The sequence below is a fragment of the Lactuca sativa genome, chromosome 7, assembly GCF_002870075.4.
Source record: "Lactuca sativa cultivar Salinas chromosome 7, Lsat_Salinas_v11, whole genome shotgun sequence".
Lineage (NCBI taxonomy): Eukaryota > Viridiplantae > Streptophyta > Magnoliopsida > Asterales > Asteraceae > Lactuca > Lactuca sativa.
In genome coordinates, this window is record NC_056629.2 from 12,441,237 (window position 1) to 12,460,582 (window position 19,346).

Here is a 19,346-nt window from a genome sequence, read left to right on the forward strand (position 1 = left end):
AGGTGAGATATATTCGAAATTAACTTGGTTTTCATATTTACGACTTTTTTGTGAGATATATTCGATATTTAGACTGTTTTTGTTTAATTATACAGATCACTTGGTTTATTATGTCGAATTCTAGTGTTATTGATGGTTTTTTGTATTCTTCTATGTGTGTGAGTGAAGAAGAAGATGTTGAGAACTAATTTTTTGAAGGTATCAGTATTGAATTATATTGTTTTTTTTTAATTTTGTTGATTATCATTTATTGACATATGAATATGTTAATGTGAATAAATTGTTGTCATATTCATATATGAATAAACGTGTGATAATTGTATTTTCATTTTATTCATATATGAATAAATTATGTTTATTTTATATATTTTGAATCCTCATGAATTTTATGTATTCATATATGAATGTTTTATTAATCCATTAATAAACATTGTTTTTTATTTTATTCATATGAATTTCATGTATTCATATATGATTGTTTTATTGATGCATTATTATTTGATTTAGATTTAATATTTTTTAGGTGGTGAATCTTCGAGTTCAGTAGATGATGCGTAATATTGTGGTGATATAATTGGAGAACATATCTATAAGCCAGATGTACCTGTTCAACTTATTCCATTTAAAGGTTTAATCTTCAAATCATTAAAGTTGGCCATCAAAATGTATTCTGAGTATGCTGAAATTGGTGGTTTTGATGTGAGACTGAGCACGCAGTCAAGGTTTGATAACAAGATTGTAAAGAAGAAACATGTTATATGTAATCATGATGGCAACCAGAAAAAGAAATCTTGTGACACATTGGGTACAAGTGGTGTTAAGAGGAAACGAAATTCAAATTCAAGAGTTATTGGTTGTCAAGCAAAGATTATATTTGAATCTGTGTATGAAACTCCAGATTATAAAGTTTTTCAGTTTCATGAATTTCATAACCATCCACTTGAGAAGAGAACTGATTTAAAAAGGGTGAGGCGAATGTCATATTCAGAAACAGAGTCTATAGTGCGTGCTTTGACATCAAAAATAGGCCCAACTATGGCTCATAAGTTGAGGGCAAGTCTGAGAGGTGGGTATGAGTTTGTAAAGCCCAAAGTAGTTGACTATAAAAATTTAAGTAGAGATATCAACCGGGTTATAGGTTATAAAGATGCCCAAATGATAGTAAACACAATGAATGACCATCGAACTCACTATCCAAATTACTCATTTGAGTTTAACTGTCAAGATGATGTTTTGGATTGTATGTTTTGGGCTGATGAAATGGAGAAGACATATTATGCTGAATTTGGTGATGTTATCTTGTTTGATGCGACTTTTCGAACAAACAAGTAAGTTATTCTATATACTTTTTTATTGCTTATTCATATATGAATATTTTAACTTTTACGTTTCATGTTCAGTTTTTATTGTTGAAATTATTCTAATAATATACTATAATTGTATTGACAGATGAATATTTTTATTTTTACTTATGAATACATCAAAAAATGAACACGGTGTGTTAGGTATCGAATGGTTTTTGTTCCATTTATTGCTATTGACCATCATAAAAAATCAGTTACTGCTGGAGCGGGTTTGCTAATCCATGAAAGCATTGAGTCCTACTCTTGGTTGCTTAAAGCGTTTCTTAAAACTCATGAAAAAGAACCAACACTTGTTTTAACCGATCAAGATGCAACAATAAAACAAGCTATTGAGAATGTTTTTCCTAATTCAAAGCACCGATTATGTATATGGCATATAATGAAGAAGTTGAAAAACAAAGTATTATTTTAATATATTTCAAATATGTTACATAGTATTTAGTTATTTATAGATGAATATACTAATTTTTTCAAATATTAGCTTATTCATTTATAAATATTTATTGATATTTTACTTATTCATATTTATTCATTTATGATTAAATATAGAAGTTTATATTATTTTTGTTTTAATATAGATATCAGATGATTTATTTATGAACATTGACTTTAGAAAAAGATTCTCAAAGCTTGTTTGGGACATTAATATGAAACCTAATGTATTTGAGGTGAAATGGGGTTTGCTTATGAAGGAATTCAATCTGGAAGCCACATGATGGTTTAAAGAAATGTTTACAAAATGTGATTCATGGATACCTGGATATTTTAATGATATTGCAATGTGTGGGTTGATGAAGACTATGTCGAGGTCAGAGAGTATGAATTCATTCTTAAGTACCTACTTAGAAAGTGGTAATTTACTTTTGAATTTCATGACGAATTACGATACTGCCATTCAAATGCAAAGGAATACTCAACGAGAGCTTGATAAGGCATGATAGAAAGCATCGTATAAAATGCAAACACCTCGAGAAATAGAACTACAAGCATCAAATGTTTATACAAGTATATTATTTTTTGAGGTGCAAAAGGAAATATATAAAACAAGTTTTTTCTGTACATACTCGTATGTTGGTAATGAAGATGGGTGGGAAGTTTATATTATGCAACACAACAACACTAAAAGCGAATTTAAGGTAATTTAATAGTTTTTATGAAAAATGTAATGTTTATATATATTCGTATATGAATACTTATATATGATTGTTCATATATGAGTATTCATATATGAATGTAAATGTTTAATTTTTGTTTAAATTGTTTTTTCATTTTTTTATCAGGTTTGAGTAAAAGCTGAAGAGAAAGAAATAAATTGCAGTTGTGAACATTTCAAGCGTATGTGTTTTATGCAGACATGCTTTTACAATAATGATGAGATGTGGTGTGAAAGAAATTCCTGAAAGGTACATTCTGAAAAGATGGAGAAAGGATGTAATATCAAGAAATTATCGTTTTAATTCTCTTCAATCTGATTCAGGGGATTATGAGAATGTGAAGCTATTCAATGATTCATATTATAATGAGATTGATAGTCGAGCAGGTGATACCACTTTAGAGCCACAACCATACAAGGAACATGCAAGAAAGACTAGATCAAGAGTTCCCAGGCTATCCTACAAGACTACATACACACGTAGGTCACTCAATTGGATGATTCCCGACCTCTTGACAGTTCTTTTAACATCTAAGAAATGTTAGATTCGTGGCCTTGTAGTTCGTCAAATAGTTGATAAAGCTTCAGTTTATTTAGAGATCCGTTACTATGAAGACATGACTTGAAGTTCCCCCAGTCTTTTCCGAGACTATTGATGAACTTCAGAATGTACTCGAGAGGAGTTCTAACTATACCATGTGCAATCATATTGTTCACAACAATTATGTAGCTATTCGAAGTAAAATATACGGATTCACCGGGAGTTGTGGTGAAGGCATCAAAATCGTTGACAATCGAAGTCAAACGCTTATCCTTCATGTTCTAGGACCCTTCGAACAAGTCTTGAAGACTGTCCCAAATCCCTTTGGCAGATTTGCACAACTTAATATATTCAGTGAGAGACAGAGGAACACCAAACACCATCTCTGACAATGCAATCTGGTCTACATGAAGCTTTTCGAGGTCTGAAGCAATAATAGGTGTTAGACATTGTTCTTCTTGACCCATGAGAGTATTAGCAACATCTCTTACCATTTGTCTCACTGGAACATGAGAACCTTCTTTCACAGATCTCCATATTTCTTCACCTTTTTCCTTACCAAGTAAAAATCTTTCCATCCTAACTTTCTAGTGATCATACTCTTCAACAACTAGCAATGGGGCAAGAAAAGGGAAAACCACATAATTTTCTATTTGCATTGAATACATTTGTTGAGTTTGATGATTAGGAGCAGCCATTGAAGTTAAAGTATTGGAGCAGAAGAGGTATATAGAAGAAATTTTATTTTGAGCATAGAAATGATTAAGATACCAAGGTAATCTCATATCAACTATAATTTGTTTTTATAGATTCAAAAGACAACAACTCAAGCTTCGATACCAATTGAAAGTGAAAGACTTAGGTACTGTTTGTTATTTGAAAAAAAAAATCTCTTCAGACCTCTTATTGTTGCGTGATGCAGCACACGCGCAACACTTTTCATCTCGCAGCTCTTTGTTTTTCAGAAGTCTTCGGATTAAAAAACCTCTACGCATGTTCTTCTTGGCGCAACACTTGTTTTACCTCTTCCTACCTCTTCCAACCTCTTCTTATTCTTTATTCTTGCTAAAATATTGATTATATATTGCTGAAATCTTATTTCACATTTTTTTCGTTTTTTTATTCTTGTTTATTTTTTTATATTAAATAATAATAATTTTTTTATGAAATATCATTATTTTATACTAAAATATCTTTATTTTTTTGTTAAAATATCATTATTTTTTGCTGAAATATCATAAATTCTTGCCAAAATGTCATACATTATTGAATTTTTTGTATTAAAAACTATTTTCGGATTATAAAATCCATTTGTTTTAAATTTTTTAAGATCTGCAGCAGCATGCAAATGTTAAAAAAACAAACACGCTTCTTATTACAGTCTCCAGCCGTTTGGTCCACCTCTTCTACTGCAGAGGGTTGCAAAGGTGGTCCGTAGACTTTATGGATATTTACTTTAAAAAAAACAACACCTTAGTGTACGCACAAGGTTTGAAAACTCAAACCTTGAATTAACTTAAGATCAATGTCTACTTCTAATATTTTGGTCTAGTCAAGTCTGGTAAACAAATCTTGTCATGAAGTATGAAGATCAACAAAGTAATCAACAAAATATTTAAGTAAAGTAAAGTGGGTATGAGAAAGGTAAAGATAACTTAAGAACAAAAAGAATGATGGTGAAAGAGATTTGACTTGCAAGATATTTTGTATTTGATGTGAACAGAATATTGCTACTTCAAGGTTTCAATGCATGGATAAATCACCTCCGTAAATAGGAAAGGAGAGACAATAAGACAAAATACAGGACTTACATAGAGAATGTAATTCTGATAAGTCAAAAAATCTAACACACGTGTTTAATTGATTTTTTCCTATGAACAGTTCAATCAATAAAAATGAAAAGGAGCATTTAATGCTTGTACGGAATCTATTACATCAAAAACTAGGAATGTCTCAAAAATGTCTTCATCTCGGAAGAAGCTTGACTTCGGAACTCTTTGCATCTTATAATGCACTTGACGTCGGTTCTAGTTTGGCATGGATTGCTAGAGGTTCACTTTTATGTATCAACAAACCTTCTCTATGCTTTTGGACCTTTATAAGCATTAAAGATCTAAGCATTTTCATGATTCATCCATAGATCTATGTGTATTGTTGAGGTTTGGTCACTTTTGGTTAGTTTTTGTCCCTTTGGTGTCATTTCTTGGAGTTTGAAGAACTCCAAAACTTGTTAATTATGTTTCTTTAGTTCTAGACCTTTCATATAGGATAAAACTATGATACATGTGGCCATACACTTAGTTTTAGCATTTCTTATGGAGTTTTGGTGTTATGCTTTAGATTAGTTGGTGTTTAAACCTTTCTTATGGATAAAATTGGGAACATTATCTATTAAGACATTTGTGGGATTTATATTTGAGGATTGGAGTTTTGGACTTAAAGGATTAAGCCCTTAATGAGGAAGGTTGTTAAGCTAGTTTCACTGTGCAGCTAGACTCTTTGCTCGCGGTGTGAACTCGAGGCATTCATGACTTTCATGACTATTTTTTTGCCTAGCAGTCACGGCACAAGGAGTTGGTTGTGGCGTGATGATTGTTGACTAGTTCGAATTTTTGTCAAAATTGTTGGGATTTGAGTTATAGACCAAGCATGGACCTCTAATGGTTTTAGATGGTTTATGATAATTATTTATTCTACTGAGACCGTGTAATTCTTGCAGGCAGTTCAGGTGATTTTTTGTAACGTCCCACATTCACAAACAAAATTTTCATTTTTAATTAAGGCAAAACATCATTTTCGTAAAACCCAAGTTAAGAAAACTCGTTTGTTCCAAAATACATTTGGTTGAAAATTAAAGTAATGTAATAAATGTGGAATCTCCAATGATGTCAATGAGTGTATACAGTGACGCCTTCTCCTTCTTACGATCACTAACAGTACTTGGAAAACATTTAAACTACAACTATAAGCCAAATATTAGTAATTTCCCCCAAAATAGCACACACCACAATATACATACAATGCATGAACACCTATAGTACACCTAGATTACTCTCCTTGCCCTCTAGTCTATTGAATCTATATGCCCAAGAATTACTATAGAGTGACACTGCTAATAATATATGATCCTATAGCGTCACACCTTTATCAAGTTGGCACATTTTGTATATTTGTTATTAATGTGATTATTAATAACTAATATCATTTCTTGTAATTTAATTAGGGAATAATTATTGTTTTGTGAAAATAATAATTATAAGAGAGTATAACTAGTTATTATTTCGTATGGTATGAATTAGTAAGTCATGCACAAGCTTTTGGACTAGTTGGATTCTTTTGTTTTTTACCACACTAGCATCTACTAATTCCATTTATGTAGACTATCCTAAATGATTGTTTAGGATGAAGCTTCTAATAATCCCACTAATTGTGTTGGAAATAAATTCAAGATGACAAATGCGAAATATTAAGCACAATCAAGAATCAATCACCATAATATGCAAGTACTCTGATAAAGGTTTTGTGTATATTGATTTTGATATGAACGTACAAACAAAACCCTAATCTATAAAAATCTTACATCAGAAGCTTACCTAATGATTATTTACAGGGAACATAAAATATTTACCAAAAATATAAAACCACTGCCTTAGAAGAGCTCGATGAAGAACTTCTAATGTAAAGGCAGCGTAGGTTATCACAAAATGTTTGACCCTAACGGGGCTTCCCTAAATAACCAAACATGTTAAATCAGTTTCAATATCTCAAATACTGAACAAACTCCCCCTAGATGATGAAACTGATGAAGATCACGATTTTCGATCTTCTTGACATTTCCCCCCTAAATTTTGAAACTCATCAGCACATGAGGTCTTCAAAGCGAAAGAAACGGATATCGTCTTCCAAATACGAACTCCCTATTGAATAATCATCACTCCCCCTTAAATCTTCAACAGAAACCATGGAGAGAATCCGGAAAGTCAAGAAGAATCACCAAATATCAAATGCCAAAATATATCTTCAAAACCCATCAAATTTGATGAAATAAATCCTTTTAGAATATACCCAATTCTCAAAAATTAAAACCGGAAAAATAACAAAAATTAATTTTCTATTTTTTGATTTTTAAATTTAGACTAAAAGAATAGAATACGAGGTAATTATTTGGAAGAGTTTGAAAAGAATAAGACCAAAGAAAATGATAAGAAGTGAAAATATTTTTGTAAGAAGGGGTAAAAATGGTAAAGCCCATAAAATTTTAAAAGAATTTTGGATATGGAGTTAAATCTATGAATTTCTGAAAGTCATGGGACAGAAGTTGAAAATATAACCCATCTTCTTCATTGTAACGCTGAAACAAATAACATCTTCCAAGGGGGTTGAAACTGTAAAGTGGACAGAAGATGTAAATTAAAGCATCTTCTTCATTTACTCGGATGCGAACACATTGTTTGACTTAGAAGTCAAAATCAGTTTTCGATCAAAATTTCGAAACAAATAACTTCGTTCGAATTATCAATTCCAAATCATTATTTAATTCCGATTACCGTAGATGATTTCAGAAGATCCGATTTCAGATTTTAACATCCGATTCCGATCAGACAGTGTAAACGTTGATGTAAGTTAAGAACGTTGATTGCGTTTGCGTTGAGTTCGTATTTGGATTGCAAAAATTCCGAGTTCAGTAACGATATCCAATTTCTGATCGATTTCTCATTTTGATTTCCAATTCCAATTTTGATTTCAAAATAATCCGAACGATTCCAATTTGTGTTATAGTCCTTCGAGCCTAGAACTACGAACGACAGAACACCTAGCGCATGAACTCCAAAAGTGTTTTAGTTGCGAAACCTATTTCTTCCGAGCCTAGAACTGCGAATGCCTCCGAACATTTGGACCGATTCAGAGAGAATGATAAATTGTTGAACGCGAGTCCAAAATTCCGAACGCGAAGTTTGGTCCACAGAGTATCAGCGAAGTAGTGGTTTTGAAGCAATATTCCGAAAATAACATCCTTTTGACAATAACTCCGAATCTGACCCTCTTTTTGTAGTACACTGACAGTTTCAACCCACTTTTTGCTGTAATGTCAGATTGCAGCCCTCCTTTTATAGAAAAAGTACTTTTCAGCCCGTCTTTTCAACTTTTCACCATTTTGTCATTTCCAACCATCAATAAAAATTGATTTCTTCAACAACATTTGATATCTTTGACTAAATTTTCACCGGATTTTGTCCTTTTTTCGTTTTTTTTAATAACTTTGATGAGACCTTTGGTACCCATTTAAGATTCAAGATTGAGGTTGGTTTCTTGCACACCTATTTATTTGAAGAGAATCAATCATCTTCTGAAAATAATACTCGCTTTTTAGTAGGAAAACAAAATTTTCATTAAACCAACCAAATACTCTTTTCTCTTTTCTCCAACTTCTAACATCTTTATCTGAAGGAAAATAAGAATTGAATTTTCTTTGAACATTCTTGACTTCACCTTTCGGAACCTTTTCACATGCATTAGGTACTTGTACCTTAGGTATCCAAACCTTCTTTATTTTACTCTTCCTCTTCTTCTGCTTCTTTCTTTTTTTTATTTCTAGGCTTCAGAAATAAATTTTAGATTTGAACAACCTCTTCACCTTTCTGAATCTGAACATTTGAAGACTTTTGAACACAATCCTTAGGATTTTGGTAAATATGAACATCTTGAATTATAGGCTTTTTGTAAGGAACCATTCCTTCAAAAACATCATCTAAACACAAAAAAACACCTTCACTTTCACAATTTCTGAATTTTCGCATTTAGATTTGTCTTCAGAACTACAAGATTTGGATTGTGAAGCTTCTAAAAAACTTGAAACACTAGACTCCCTTTCAACAAGAACATCCAGAGTGACTTTTTCTTCAGAAAATTGAAGAACATCATGAACTTCTCAAAGAACACCAATAACATCTTCTTCTTTTTTCTTTCTTTCTCTAACTTCTCTTGTATTTTCTTCGGAAGTAAATATTCTTTAATAACAGAAAACTGCTTTAACAAATATTTATCTTCATCTAAACGATTATTTTCCAATCCACCAAAAGAAATTCATGTGAGATCATCAATCTTCTCATCAACATAGAGATTATACATCTCAATGACATTCTTCAACATAGATTGACCAGGAACATCCCTGTAACACCGGAAAATTTCAAACAATTTTTTCATTCTTAAAATCATAGAATTCTCATAACACCTTTCAGAAAAATCTCATTGATTTAATTTACAAAACACAACTCCATAATTGTTTTGATTCGTACTCCAAGATCCTCAAAACATAACTCCTGCTCTGGTGTACAATCAAGTCGGTGCCTTCCCACGATCCTAAGAAAACCTGAAACACATATCACATAACACGGTAAGCACAAAGCTTAGTGAGTTCCCCAAAATACCACATACAACACATTAGCCACTCAAGGCTATAACTCTGTAAGACCCTCCGGTCAATGTGTCTCAGTGGGACCCTCCAGTCCCACAACTCCGATGGACCATCTTGTCCTAACTCTGTAAACTTTGAATAACACATAACATAAATCACACATACATAATGCAGTAATATCACAGTACTCAAATAAACACATAAGACCCTCTAGTCACACATATGTACCACTCTAGGCAAAGTATAGTAAAAAGACTCACCTCGGATGAAGAACAACCACTATAACGCGGCTGCTACGCACCGACCTTTAACTCTGTGCCAAACCCACAATTAACTCAATTAGGAACTAAGTCTAAACTCTCACTCATTAGGTAGAAAGGCAATCCATTAACTAGCCCATTAACACCCTAAAACTCATTTGTCCCAACAAGGCCCAATAATGAATAGGCTCTACCGAGGCCCAAATCACAAGTCCAAGTGACCAACCCTACTCGAGGGCCTAACACATAATTATAATATGTTCCCTGCTCATAGTCTCCAACACCCAAGCTCACAGATTCAGGCCCACTCTTAAGGCCCAACATAAGCTCTAGCCCAAACGCCCACAGAGGAGTTACGAGGGGCGTACCTCTCTTGGTACGCTCATCGTACACACGCATGCATGAAACAGATCGGGACATCAACCCAGTACACGGGGCATACTGGATCTTACGTCAGGCATATGCTCAGTTTGCTTTAGACCATTCCCCTGGTCTTAACCCATTAAGTCCTTAGCTCATTTCTCAGATTTGGAATCCCTAATGTCTCTTATTCCATAAAGTTAGTGACTTTATGCCTTTACATGGCTGATTAGGTCACAAACACTCAAAACACCCATCCTCTTTCCTCATGAAGCTCATAACTCATGCACGACCTACTCCTAAGGTCCAAGATTATATTTTTATGACTCTACACCACAAAGTACACTGAAAAAGGGTAGATCAAGGTCTCTAGAGCTCCTTATCTCATAATGTCTCCATCTTTTGGGACAAAAACCCTAAAATACTCCATAGAAAAGAAAAAATCAAAAGGGTTAGAAAGCTTGAAGCTTGATACCTTTATGTGAAGCTTTCCACACAACTAAGCTCAGATCCAAACTTCTGGGCTCTCACTCCTTCTCATCCAAAGATTCTTCTCTACTTCAAGAACCCAAGATTACACTCATAAGATCTCAAATGTACTCTCCAGTTAGAATGAAGATCTAGGGTTAGAAGGGTTTGGTGTCTTGGAATGGAGGCCAGGAATGAGGCCATCTCATTCTTTATATAGGGACACTCCTCAATTAGGGTTTTTCCTTCTGTGCTTAGTACGCCCACCATACCCTCTGGTACACCCAGCGTACTAGGTGGCTCTGCTTAAAAGTCACGTACATGCGTACGCTAAGCGTACACACACGTACGCCCAACGTACTCTGCTGTCATCATTTTCAACTAAAGGACTTATCTTGCCAAATCATCAAACTGTCATCGCTTCCTCGACATAACCCCGATTCCCACGAACCTCAAGCCCACGGATAGGTGACGATATGCCCTAAGCTCCTTGAAACTCGTCACAACCCCGAGACTCCCTCATGCCCGGTTTGCAGCCCATGAACCCTAATCACGGACAATCTGAAGCAGGATGTTACAATTCTCCCCCACTTGAATTAGATTTCGCCCTCAAAATCACTCCTTATCAACACATAGATCGAACCGATAACCTGAAAAGCACCACTGAAAGGACCTCATATCATACAAGAATCTCTTCCAAAGACACCTGATCCCAACAGGAACTCCCGACCCCGAAGAAGGACAGACCCATATGTTGCTGCGGTACACGATCTGACTCTTTTTGAACTTGAAAACTCTAGTGGTCTGTCTCCCTGCCAGACCAACCTCGCAAAATATCATGCTAATCTCTCATCGATTAACAGAATCTAAGAATACTCTACCAACTCTGATTATCTAATCGAACCCGATCGAACTCAAGAGGAACGGAAAGGTCATAACCCACTACGGACCCACCGCCTGAACAACTATCAGAACTTATCGGAAAGAATGAATCCCAAAAATCTGACCTCAAACACAAGAAAAGATCATGCTCACTTGGAAGTATCCTCTGACATATATAGACATAAGCCCCAACTTCCTCTCAAATTTCCACTTCAATATTGAGCACCAGGTTAGCTCCCGACCCAATAGATGAACCTTCCGAGGTTACTCATTGCAAACCAAAACGTCTCACCGATTTCCTTCTCACGATAACTATCCCAGCTCATCGCGACACACAAGTCACGAAGTTCCCTTTACTCCAAGAGAATGCTACAAGTCATATGAATCGTCTCACTTCCGACCTCTGTCATCTACCACCCATTGGTTCCATGTGTCTCGCAAGTATTCTCATACCAACGAAACTGACCCACTCCGGTCTAAGAAATCAGATGAAGATCAATACCCCTCAAAATGAAACCCATCTACAAATCCGGAACCTCATCTTGCTTACTCAATACACGAATTGACCCAATCTCAACTCGAGAGTCTAATTCAATCAGCAGAATGCCACTCATTTCCAATTTGATACTTAACCCGAACCCGCGATTCGCGAATTTATGCACACACACCATCTCTCCAATTCCTTCCTATTACGATAATCCCTCCTCAACCCGGGATACAACAATCCTCGACCGACACAGAGACCCCAATCTCGCCTCTGGTCTGCTAACCAAGTTCCCGAAGACTCAAGCGGTATGGCTAACCCAGCCTAAGAACTCCTTTGCATCATACTCTGATTAGTGAATACTACAGCTCCCCGTAGAACAGTATTCACTCTTAGCAACTACTGAGTGCTACGGTTCCCTCCGTAGGCTTACGACACCCTTTCACTAACCAGTGAATACTACGGCTCCCCGAAGTATCACAACACTCTCCCGCTAACTAGTGAATACTACGGCTCCCCACAGTATCACACCACTCTCTTGCCAATTAGCAAATACTATGGCTCCCCGTAGTACCACGATACCCTTTTCCACTGACTCATGAATGCTACGGCTCCCCGTAGTCTTACAACACTCACTCGTCCATTGGCTCAACATGGGCTCATTCCATGAGTTCTCCTAATAATCCTAAGCGATTACTCCCACCCGGATCCACTTGCTCTCTTATCACCCCATAGCCTCATCATTAAGTCCTCACCACATTGAGTTCACCATCTCATGCTCCGCAGCTCGACATAGATAGGTGCTTACACCCACCCAGCTTATGCACCACCACTTCTGATGTAAGTTCCCGCAGGCGAGGCACAAGTCTCAGCACAGATACACCCTTAGACAGTCTCATTCCACCGACAGTTAACGGATGGGTTCCCAGGGGAAAAAAATCACTCGGTACTCTACTCGCCATCTCACAACTTGAGTCCTATAGTGACCAAAATTAGGACATCATCGAGTACCTCGGTACACCATCGCCGTGTCTCACCCGGACTTGCCTTTACCATTGATCTTTCACTTACACAACTCGAAACCTCGAAATACTCCCATCTCCAAAATTGAAGCACGGAGGAATCGTCAACAACTAAACGACGAAATTCTGAAGCTCCAACCTCTACTGATTACTGCCCAAAGGAACTACTCATACCGACTCTAAAATTGGTCGACAAACCAAATCTTGCCCTCTTCCGGGGTATAGATTACAATCTATACCTATACCTACAAATCTCAGCTATTCCACCCTGCCTCATCCACCAATAACCCATCTCTCAAGTGTTCGCATCGGATCTCCATAACCAGTTCCCTAACCGCAGTTGAACGAATCGTTGATCTTCCCAATTGACTACCCAGTTCTCCCCCACTCAGGGTTCAAACCATCACCAGTGGGCATACCAACAATTTACTCCATAGACTGTTCCACCAGGTACATCACACTTGACTCATGGAACATACCACGTAAACACTCAATGATCTTCCCGATGGAAACCAAGTAACTCCAAATATCCTGTAACTCAGACAAAGCCTAAAAATCCTCCCAACGTGACTACCTCTAGTCATCTCGAAACCTCAGACCGACACACCGCTGGATACCCCAACTGTTCCGAATTAATCCTAACCCTCGGTCCGAAAATAATGCACTATCACACACCTCGTCTCTGACTCCTCGAACAGCCTACCAATATGGGAATCATCATCAAAGCACGAGACCTCACTCCCACAACCGATACACCACATAACAACGAGGGCCACCGCCCCGATATATCCTCTTAATCACCTGAAACTCCTGTCAAAAGCATGCCACACTCATAAGGCACCTTCCTGGGTCTCTTCCATCTCAGTCCCCACAATGACTCCATGATACAAGAAATACCTCACAACAGACATACTACCCAAATACTCTGGTGAAAAGGTCACCACCATAAGCTACCTCCCACGAGGTTTACCTCCAAACTCTGAAACCAGAAAATCGATATCCCTTCTTCTTATTCTAGGAAACAAGGACAACGCACTCTTGCCACAGAAAGTGACATCTCATCCCTCAGCCGATGGCTCAGCTCAGAACGCGATCCTCCAGTAAGCATCATCTCTAGTCATCCCTGAGCCTTGCGACTCCAACTGTCATCTCGTCAATAAAATCTCTCGGAAGCTAACTCGATTTCCCTCTCAAGGTATACTCCATTAAAACTTGCTAGACATGGCCCTCGGGCCTCAAACTCTATCATCTGATCTAAGTCTAATCAACCACAACGGGACAACTGGTAAAACCAGAAGCACTAACCGCCATGAATCATGGTACTCGAACCATGGGATCACCTCTCAATATGCTACTTAGAGCCTTTGGAATTCTCCCTGTATCGAGTATGGGTACTCTGCTTTCATTAGTACGGGCCCATACTACCTGCAACATCTACCCATACTTTCCACACGAACCGTCCCATGTTTCCTAAGTAGCTGCTTAACCTTCTCGATCACCAATCCCGATATACTTGGTCGCTACCCAGTGAAAACTCTCCTCTATCAGGATACTCATCTGACTACGAACGCCCCATAGGCTCTTCCTAGGTTCTCACACTTCTCTGCCATCAGCTGCTGAAGAACTCCTTATGATGTCATCCATCTACCTCGTGAATATCGTCATATTCACTTAGTAGCTGACTCCCATCAGGAAGAGTTCCAGAAAGCACAAAGCAAGCAGCATTTGGGCATTGAATAATCTCCACCAACATGTAAAACCACTCTAGGGTACAACTCTATTTGCTCTACTCGCTCTCAAAAGGTATCACCGAACTCAAGCAGCCTTACCTCTCGCAGGTATCTAACTGTTCCCTCAGTTGTCTCGCCTAATGCTCATCTAGGTATCTTTCCTTGTTTTACTCCTCTACTCAAGGCTCTCTCTAAAAGATTCCTATTGGATACTCTTACTCAGCACATACTCATAGCACATCACATATAACAACAATTCCTAGGCTAAAGCATCGCAAATCAGGCAACTCTAGCCCTAATATATGAAATACCTAGCCTATCTTCTAGCATGCATCACTAATATCTCAATAAGAACTCATAACACAAACAAATAAGTAAGGGTATTTTGGGAAATCACCGTTCGGGCTCTAGCTGATTGTATACATTGCTTCCTCTCGTTTTCTCATAGAAACTCTTGCTCGTTTTAGAAAATCATTTCTTTCGAAAATTTTTGACAAATCCCCAGTTTGAGTCCAGACATACCCGAAGGTGCATCCGAATCTCTCAAACCAAGGCTCTGATACCAACTTGTAACACCGAAAATTTTCAAACAATTTTTTTCATTTTTAAAATCATATAATTCTCGTAAAATATTTCACAAAAATTTCATTTATTTAATTTACAAAACACAACTCCATGATTGTTTTGATTCGTACTCCAGGATCCTCAAAACATAACTCCTGCTTTGGTGTATATATCAAGTCGGTGCCTTCCCACGATCCTGAGAAAACCTGAAACACATATCACATAACACAATAAGCACGAAGCTTAGTGAGTTCCCCAAAATACCACATACAACACATTAGCCACTCGAGGCTATAACTCTGTAAGAGCCTCCGGTCAATGTGTCTTAGTGGGACCCTCCAGTCTTACAACTCTGATGGACCCTCCGGTCCTACTTTGTGGATCCTCCGATCCAAAATCTGTAACTCTTAATAACACATAACATAAATCACACAGACATAAATGCAGTAATATCACAGTACTCAAATAAACACATAAGACCCTCTGGTCACACATATGTACCAATCTAGGCAAAGTATAGTGAGAAGGCTCACCTCGGATGATGAACATCCCCTATAACGCTGCTGCTACACACCGACCTTTAACTCTATGCCAAGCCCACAATTAACTCAATTAGGAACTAAGTCTAAACTCTCACTCATTAGGTAGAAAGGCAATCCACTAACTAGCCTATTAACACCCTGAAACTCATTTGACCCAACAAGGCCCAATAATGAATAGGCTCTCCCGAGGCCCAACTCTCAAGTCCAAGTGACCAACCCTACTCAAGGGGCCAATACATAATTATAATATTTTCCCTGCTCATAGTCTCCAACACCCAAGCTCAAAGATTCAGGCCCACCCTTAAAGCTCAACATTAGCTCTAGCCCAAACGCCCACAGAGGAGTTACGAGGGGCGTACCTCTCTTGGTACGCTCATCGTACTCACGCATGCATGAAACTGATTGGGACATCAACCCAGTACGCGGGGCATACTAGATCTTACGTCGGGCGTATGCTCAGTTTTCTTTAGACCATTCCCCTGATCTTAACCCGTTTAGTCCTTAGCTCATTTCTCAAATCTGGACTCCCTAATGTCTCTTAATCCATAAAGTTAGTGACTTTATGCCTTTGCATGGCTGATTAGGTGACAAACACTCAAAACATCCATCCTCTTTCCTCATGAAGCTCATAACTCATGCATGGCCTACTCTTAACGTCTAAGATTGGATTTTTATGACTCTACGCCACAAAGTACACTGAAAAGGGGTAGATCAAGGTCTCTGGAGCTCTTTATCTCATAAAGTCTCCATCTTTTGGGACAAAAACCCTAAAATTCTCCATAGAAAAGCAAAAATCAAAAGGGTGAGAAAGCTTGAAGCTTTATACCTTTATGCAAAGCTTTCCACACAGCTAAGCTCAGATCCAAATTTCTGGGCTCTCACTCCTTCTCTTCCAAAGCTTCTTCTCTACAACCTAAGATTACACTCACAATATCTCAAATGTACTCTCCAACTATAAGAACGGAGATTTAGGGTAAGAAGAGTTTGGTGTCTGGGAATGGAGGCCTGGAATGAGGCCATCTCATTATTTATATATGGACACTCCTCAATTAGTGTTTTTCCTTCTTTGCTTAGTACGCCCAGCGTACCCTCTGGTACACCCACCGTACTAGGTGGCTCTGCTTAAAAGTCACGTGCATGAGTACGCAAAGCATATACACATGTACGGCCAGTGTACTCCGCTGTCATCATTTTCAACTAAAGGACTTATCCTGCCAAATCATCAAACTTTCATTGCTTCCTCGACATAACCCCGATTTCCACAAACCTCAAACCCACAGATAGGTGAAGAGATGCCCTAAGCTCCTAGAAACTCGTCACAACCCCGAGACTCCCTCATGCCCGGTTTGCAGCCCACGAACCCTAATCATGGACGATTGAAACAGGATGTTACAATTCCTAAACAAATATACTTCTTTATGACGAAACTTTGGATCTGTAATCTTTAATCCAAGTTCTTTCATCCGTTTTAATACCCTCGAATTCGACATTAAATCTTCAAAAAGAAAGAAAACTTGAAGAGAGAGAAAGTAAATCTGATAAGAATTCTTGAAAGAGAAAAGGGATCTGAGATGGTTTTTAGAGAGAGAAAATAGATCTGAAGTGATTTTTAGAGAGATAAAGTAGATCTGAACACAAATACTTTGACAAAACACAAAATTCTTCTTCTATTTTTCTTCCAAAACTCGAATTAAGAACAAATGGTATGATAGAATGGGTAGAAGATAACAGATTTGAACAAAATTTTGCAATAATACTAGGTATTTTACTTTTTCTTTTCAAAAAACTTACAAAACTTGAAGAACAAGGTGATATTCATGATAAAATATTGCCATAAAAAAGATTGATTCTTGTAATAATTGTTTAGATCTACAAGAACCCGCTCTGATACCACTTGTTAAGATTAAAATTATAAGATCGATAGGTTCAAAACAGGTAGAAGAATCAAACACAAAGAATGGAGATTGAAGTTGTGCTTAATGATTGAAAAGTACTGGCTTAGAAGAGCTTGACAAAGAACTGCTACTGTAAAGGCAGTGTAGGGTTACAAGATCATTAATTTAAAACACGGTGCATGCAAGCACTATTTATACTCTAACCCTAGCACAATAAAGAACCAGGTGGACATGCCTATCCCATTACAAAAGATTGAATAAAAATAATACAAAAATTGATACAACACAATATAACCTCAACAAATTGTCATTCCAGAAGACAAGTTCTTAGAAAGTTCTTTTTCTAAGTGGGAGCTATTCGGAACGTTAAGTGCTAAAGATCAACAAGATAAATGAATCATAGTTTGGAACTAGCAAGCTTTCAACTATTGTTGAATCTTCTCAATAGTTGATCGTAAACTAATAAAACATATAGAGATGCATTCATGTATGATTATCAAGTATGGAATTGATTAATCTTCCTCGATATATTATGAATATAAAGAGTTAGTGAGTTTTCAAAGTAGAAAACATACATGAATAAAGATCCCTCTAGATTTAAGCTAACATCTCAACGTAAGAATTGTCTTTCTTATAAAATAATTACATATAGTGATTTGATTATAAATCAAGATGACTCTAGTGTTTTCTACAAAGCTAGTGGGAGCGCAGTAACATTCCTAGCCTTATATGTAGTCGACATACTAATTCATGGAATAAGGATCTATATAGATAGATCATGGCAACTTAAATGATTAAGTAAAATTATATTATTTGTCAAGGATCTTAAAGATCTTAAGATATAAGACTCTAAGAGAGTTTATCTTGTCAAGTACCACATGACATAATTTTGAGCAAAATACTAGTGCAAATGTTTTTGAACTACATAATAGGATTGTATTCCATATATTGCTAAAATTGGATTAATCACATATGTCATGATTTTTCATAAAGGCCAAATAAGTCGTACGCTTAGGGCATGTCGAATGATACTAGTATAATCCAAGAACAAGTCATCGTGTGACTTATAAGAACATTCTAAAGTACTTGCGAGAACTGTAGAAATATTCCTAATTTGCTGAGTATTTGAAAGAAAGCTATGTTTAAGGTTGTTACACATGTGCTAAACTTCCAAATAGACTGAGATGATTCTTAATCACAATTGGGCATGTCCTCATTATGAATGAAGAGAAAGTTACATGGATAGTGGTTCCATGTAAATTTTAATTACAGTTATACATCAGAGTTAAAGTACATTGTGTTTTGGAGAACCAAATACAAAGATGCTTAATGTATAGTTCATTATGACTATGAGTAATCTGATTACGTAATTATCGGTATCTAAGTTATATTTAAGCATCTAATACATTGTCAATAGTTTTCTTTATATATATATATATATATATATATATATATATATATATATATATATATATATATAACTGAATATGTTTGTATATGTAAAGTTTATAAATCTACTTACCTAAGTTCCTTCATTAGCTAAAGCATAAAAGTAAAGATGGTGTTATAGAAACTTGTTTATATAAGTAGATATATTTGACTGAAATTTAGTATTTGTATATTTGAACAGTACAAGCAACATATATTGTAATGAATTGATATATTG

General features: G+C 36.4%; 1 protein-coding gene across 1 annotated transcript; it reads left to right on the plus strand.

The window, feature by feature from the left end:
* Positions 1 to 663: 663 nt before the first annotated feature.
* Positions 664 to 3,062, plus strand: LOC111904119 (protein FAR1-RELATED SEQUENCE 5-like). The gene is made up of 7 exons (XM_023899898.1): positions 664 to 1,328; positions 1,506 to 1,764; positions 1,943 to 2,032; positions 2,162 to 2,296; positions 2,448 to 2,500; positions 2,645 to 2,650; positions 2,717 to 3,062. The coding sequence occupies exons 1-7, from the start codon at positions 664 to 666 to the stop codon at positions 3,060 to 3,062; spliced, it is 1,554 nt and encodes a 517-aa protein (XP_023755666.1).
* The last annotated feature ends 16,284 nt before the right edge of the window (positions 3,063 to 19,346 follow it).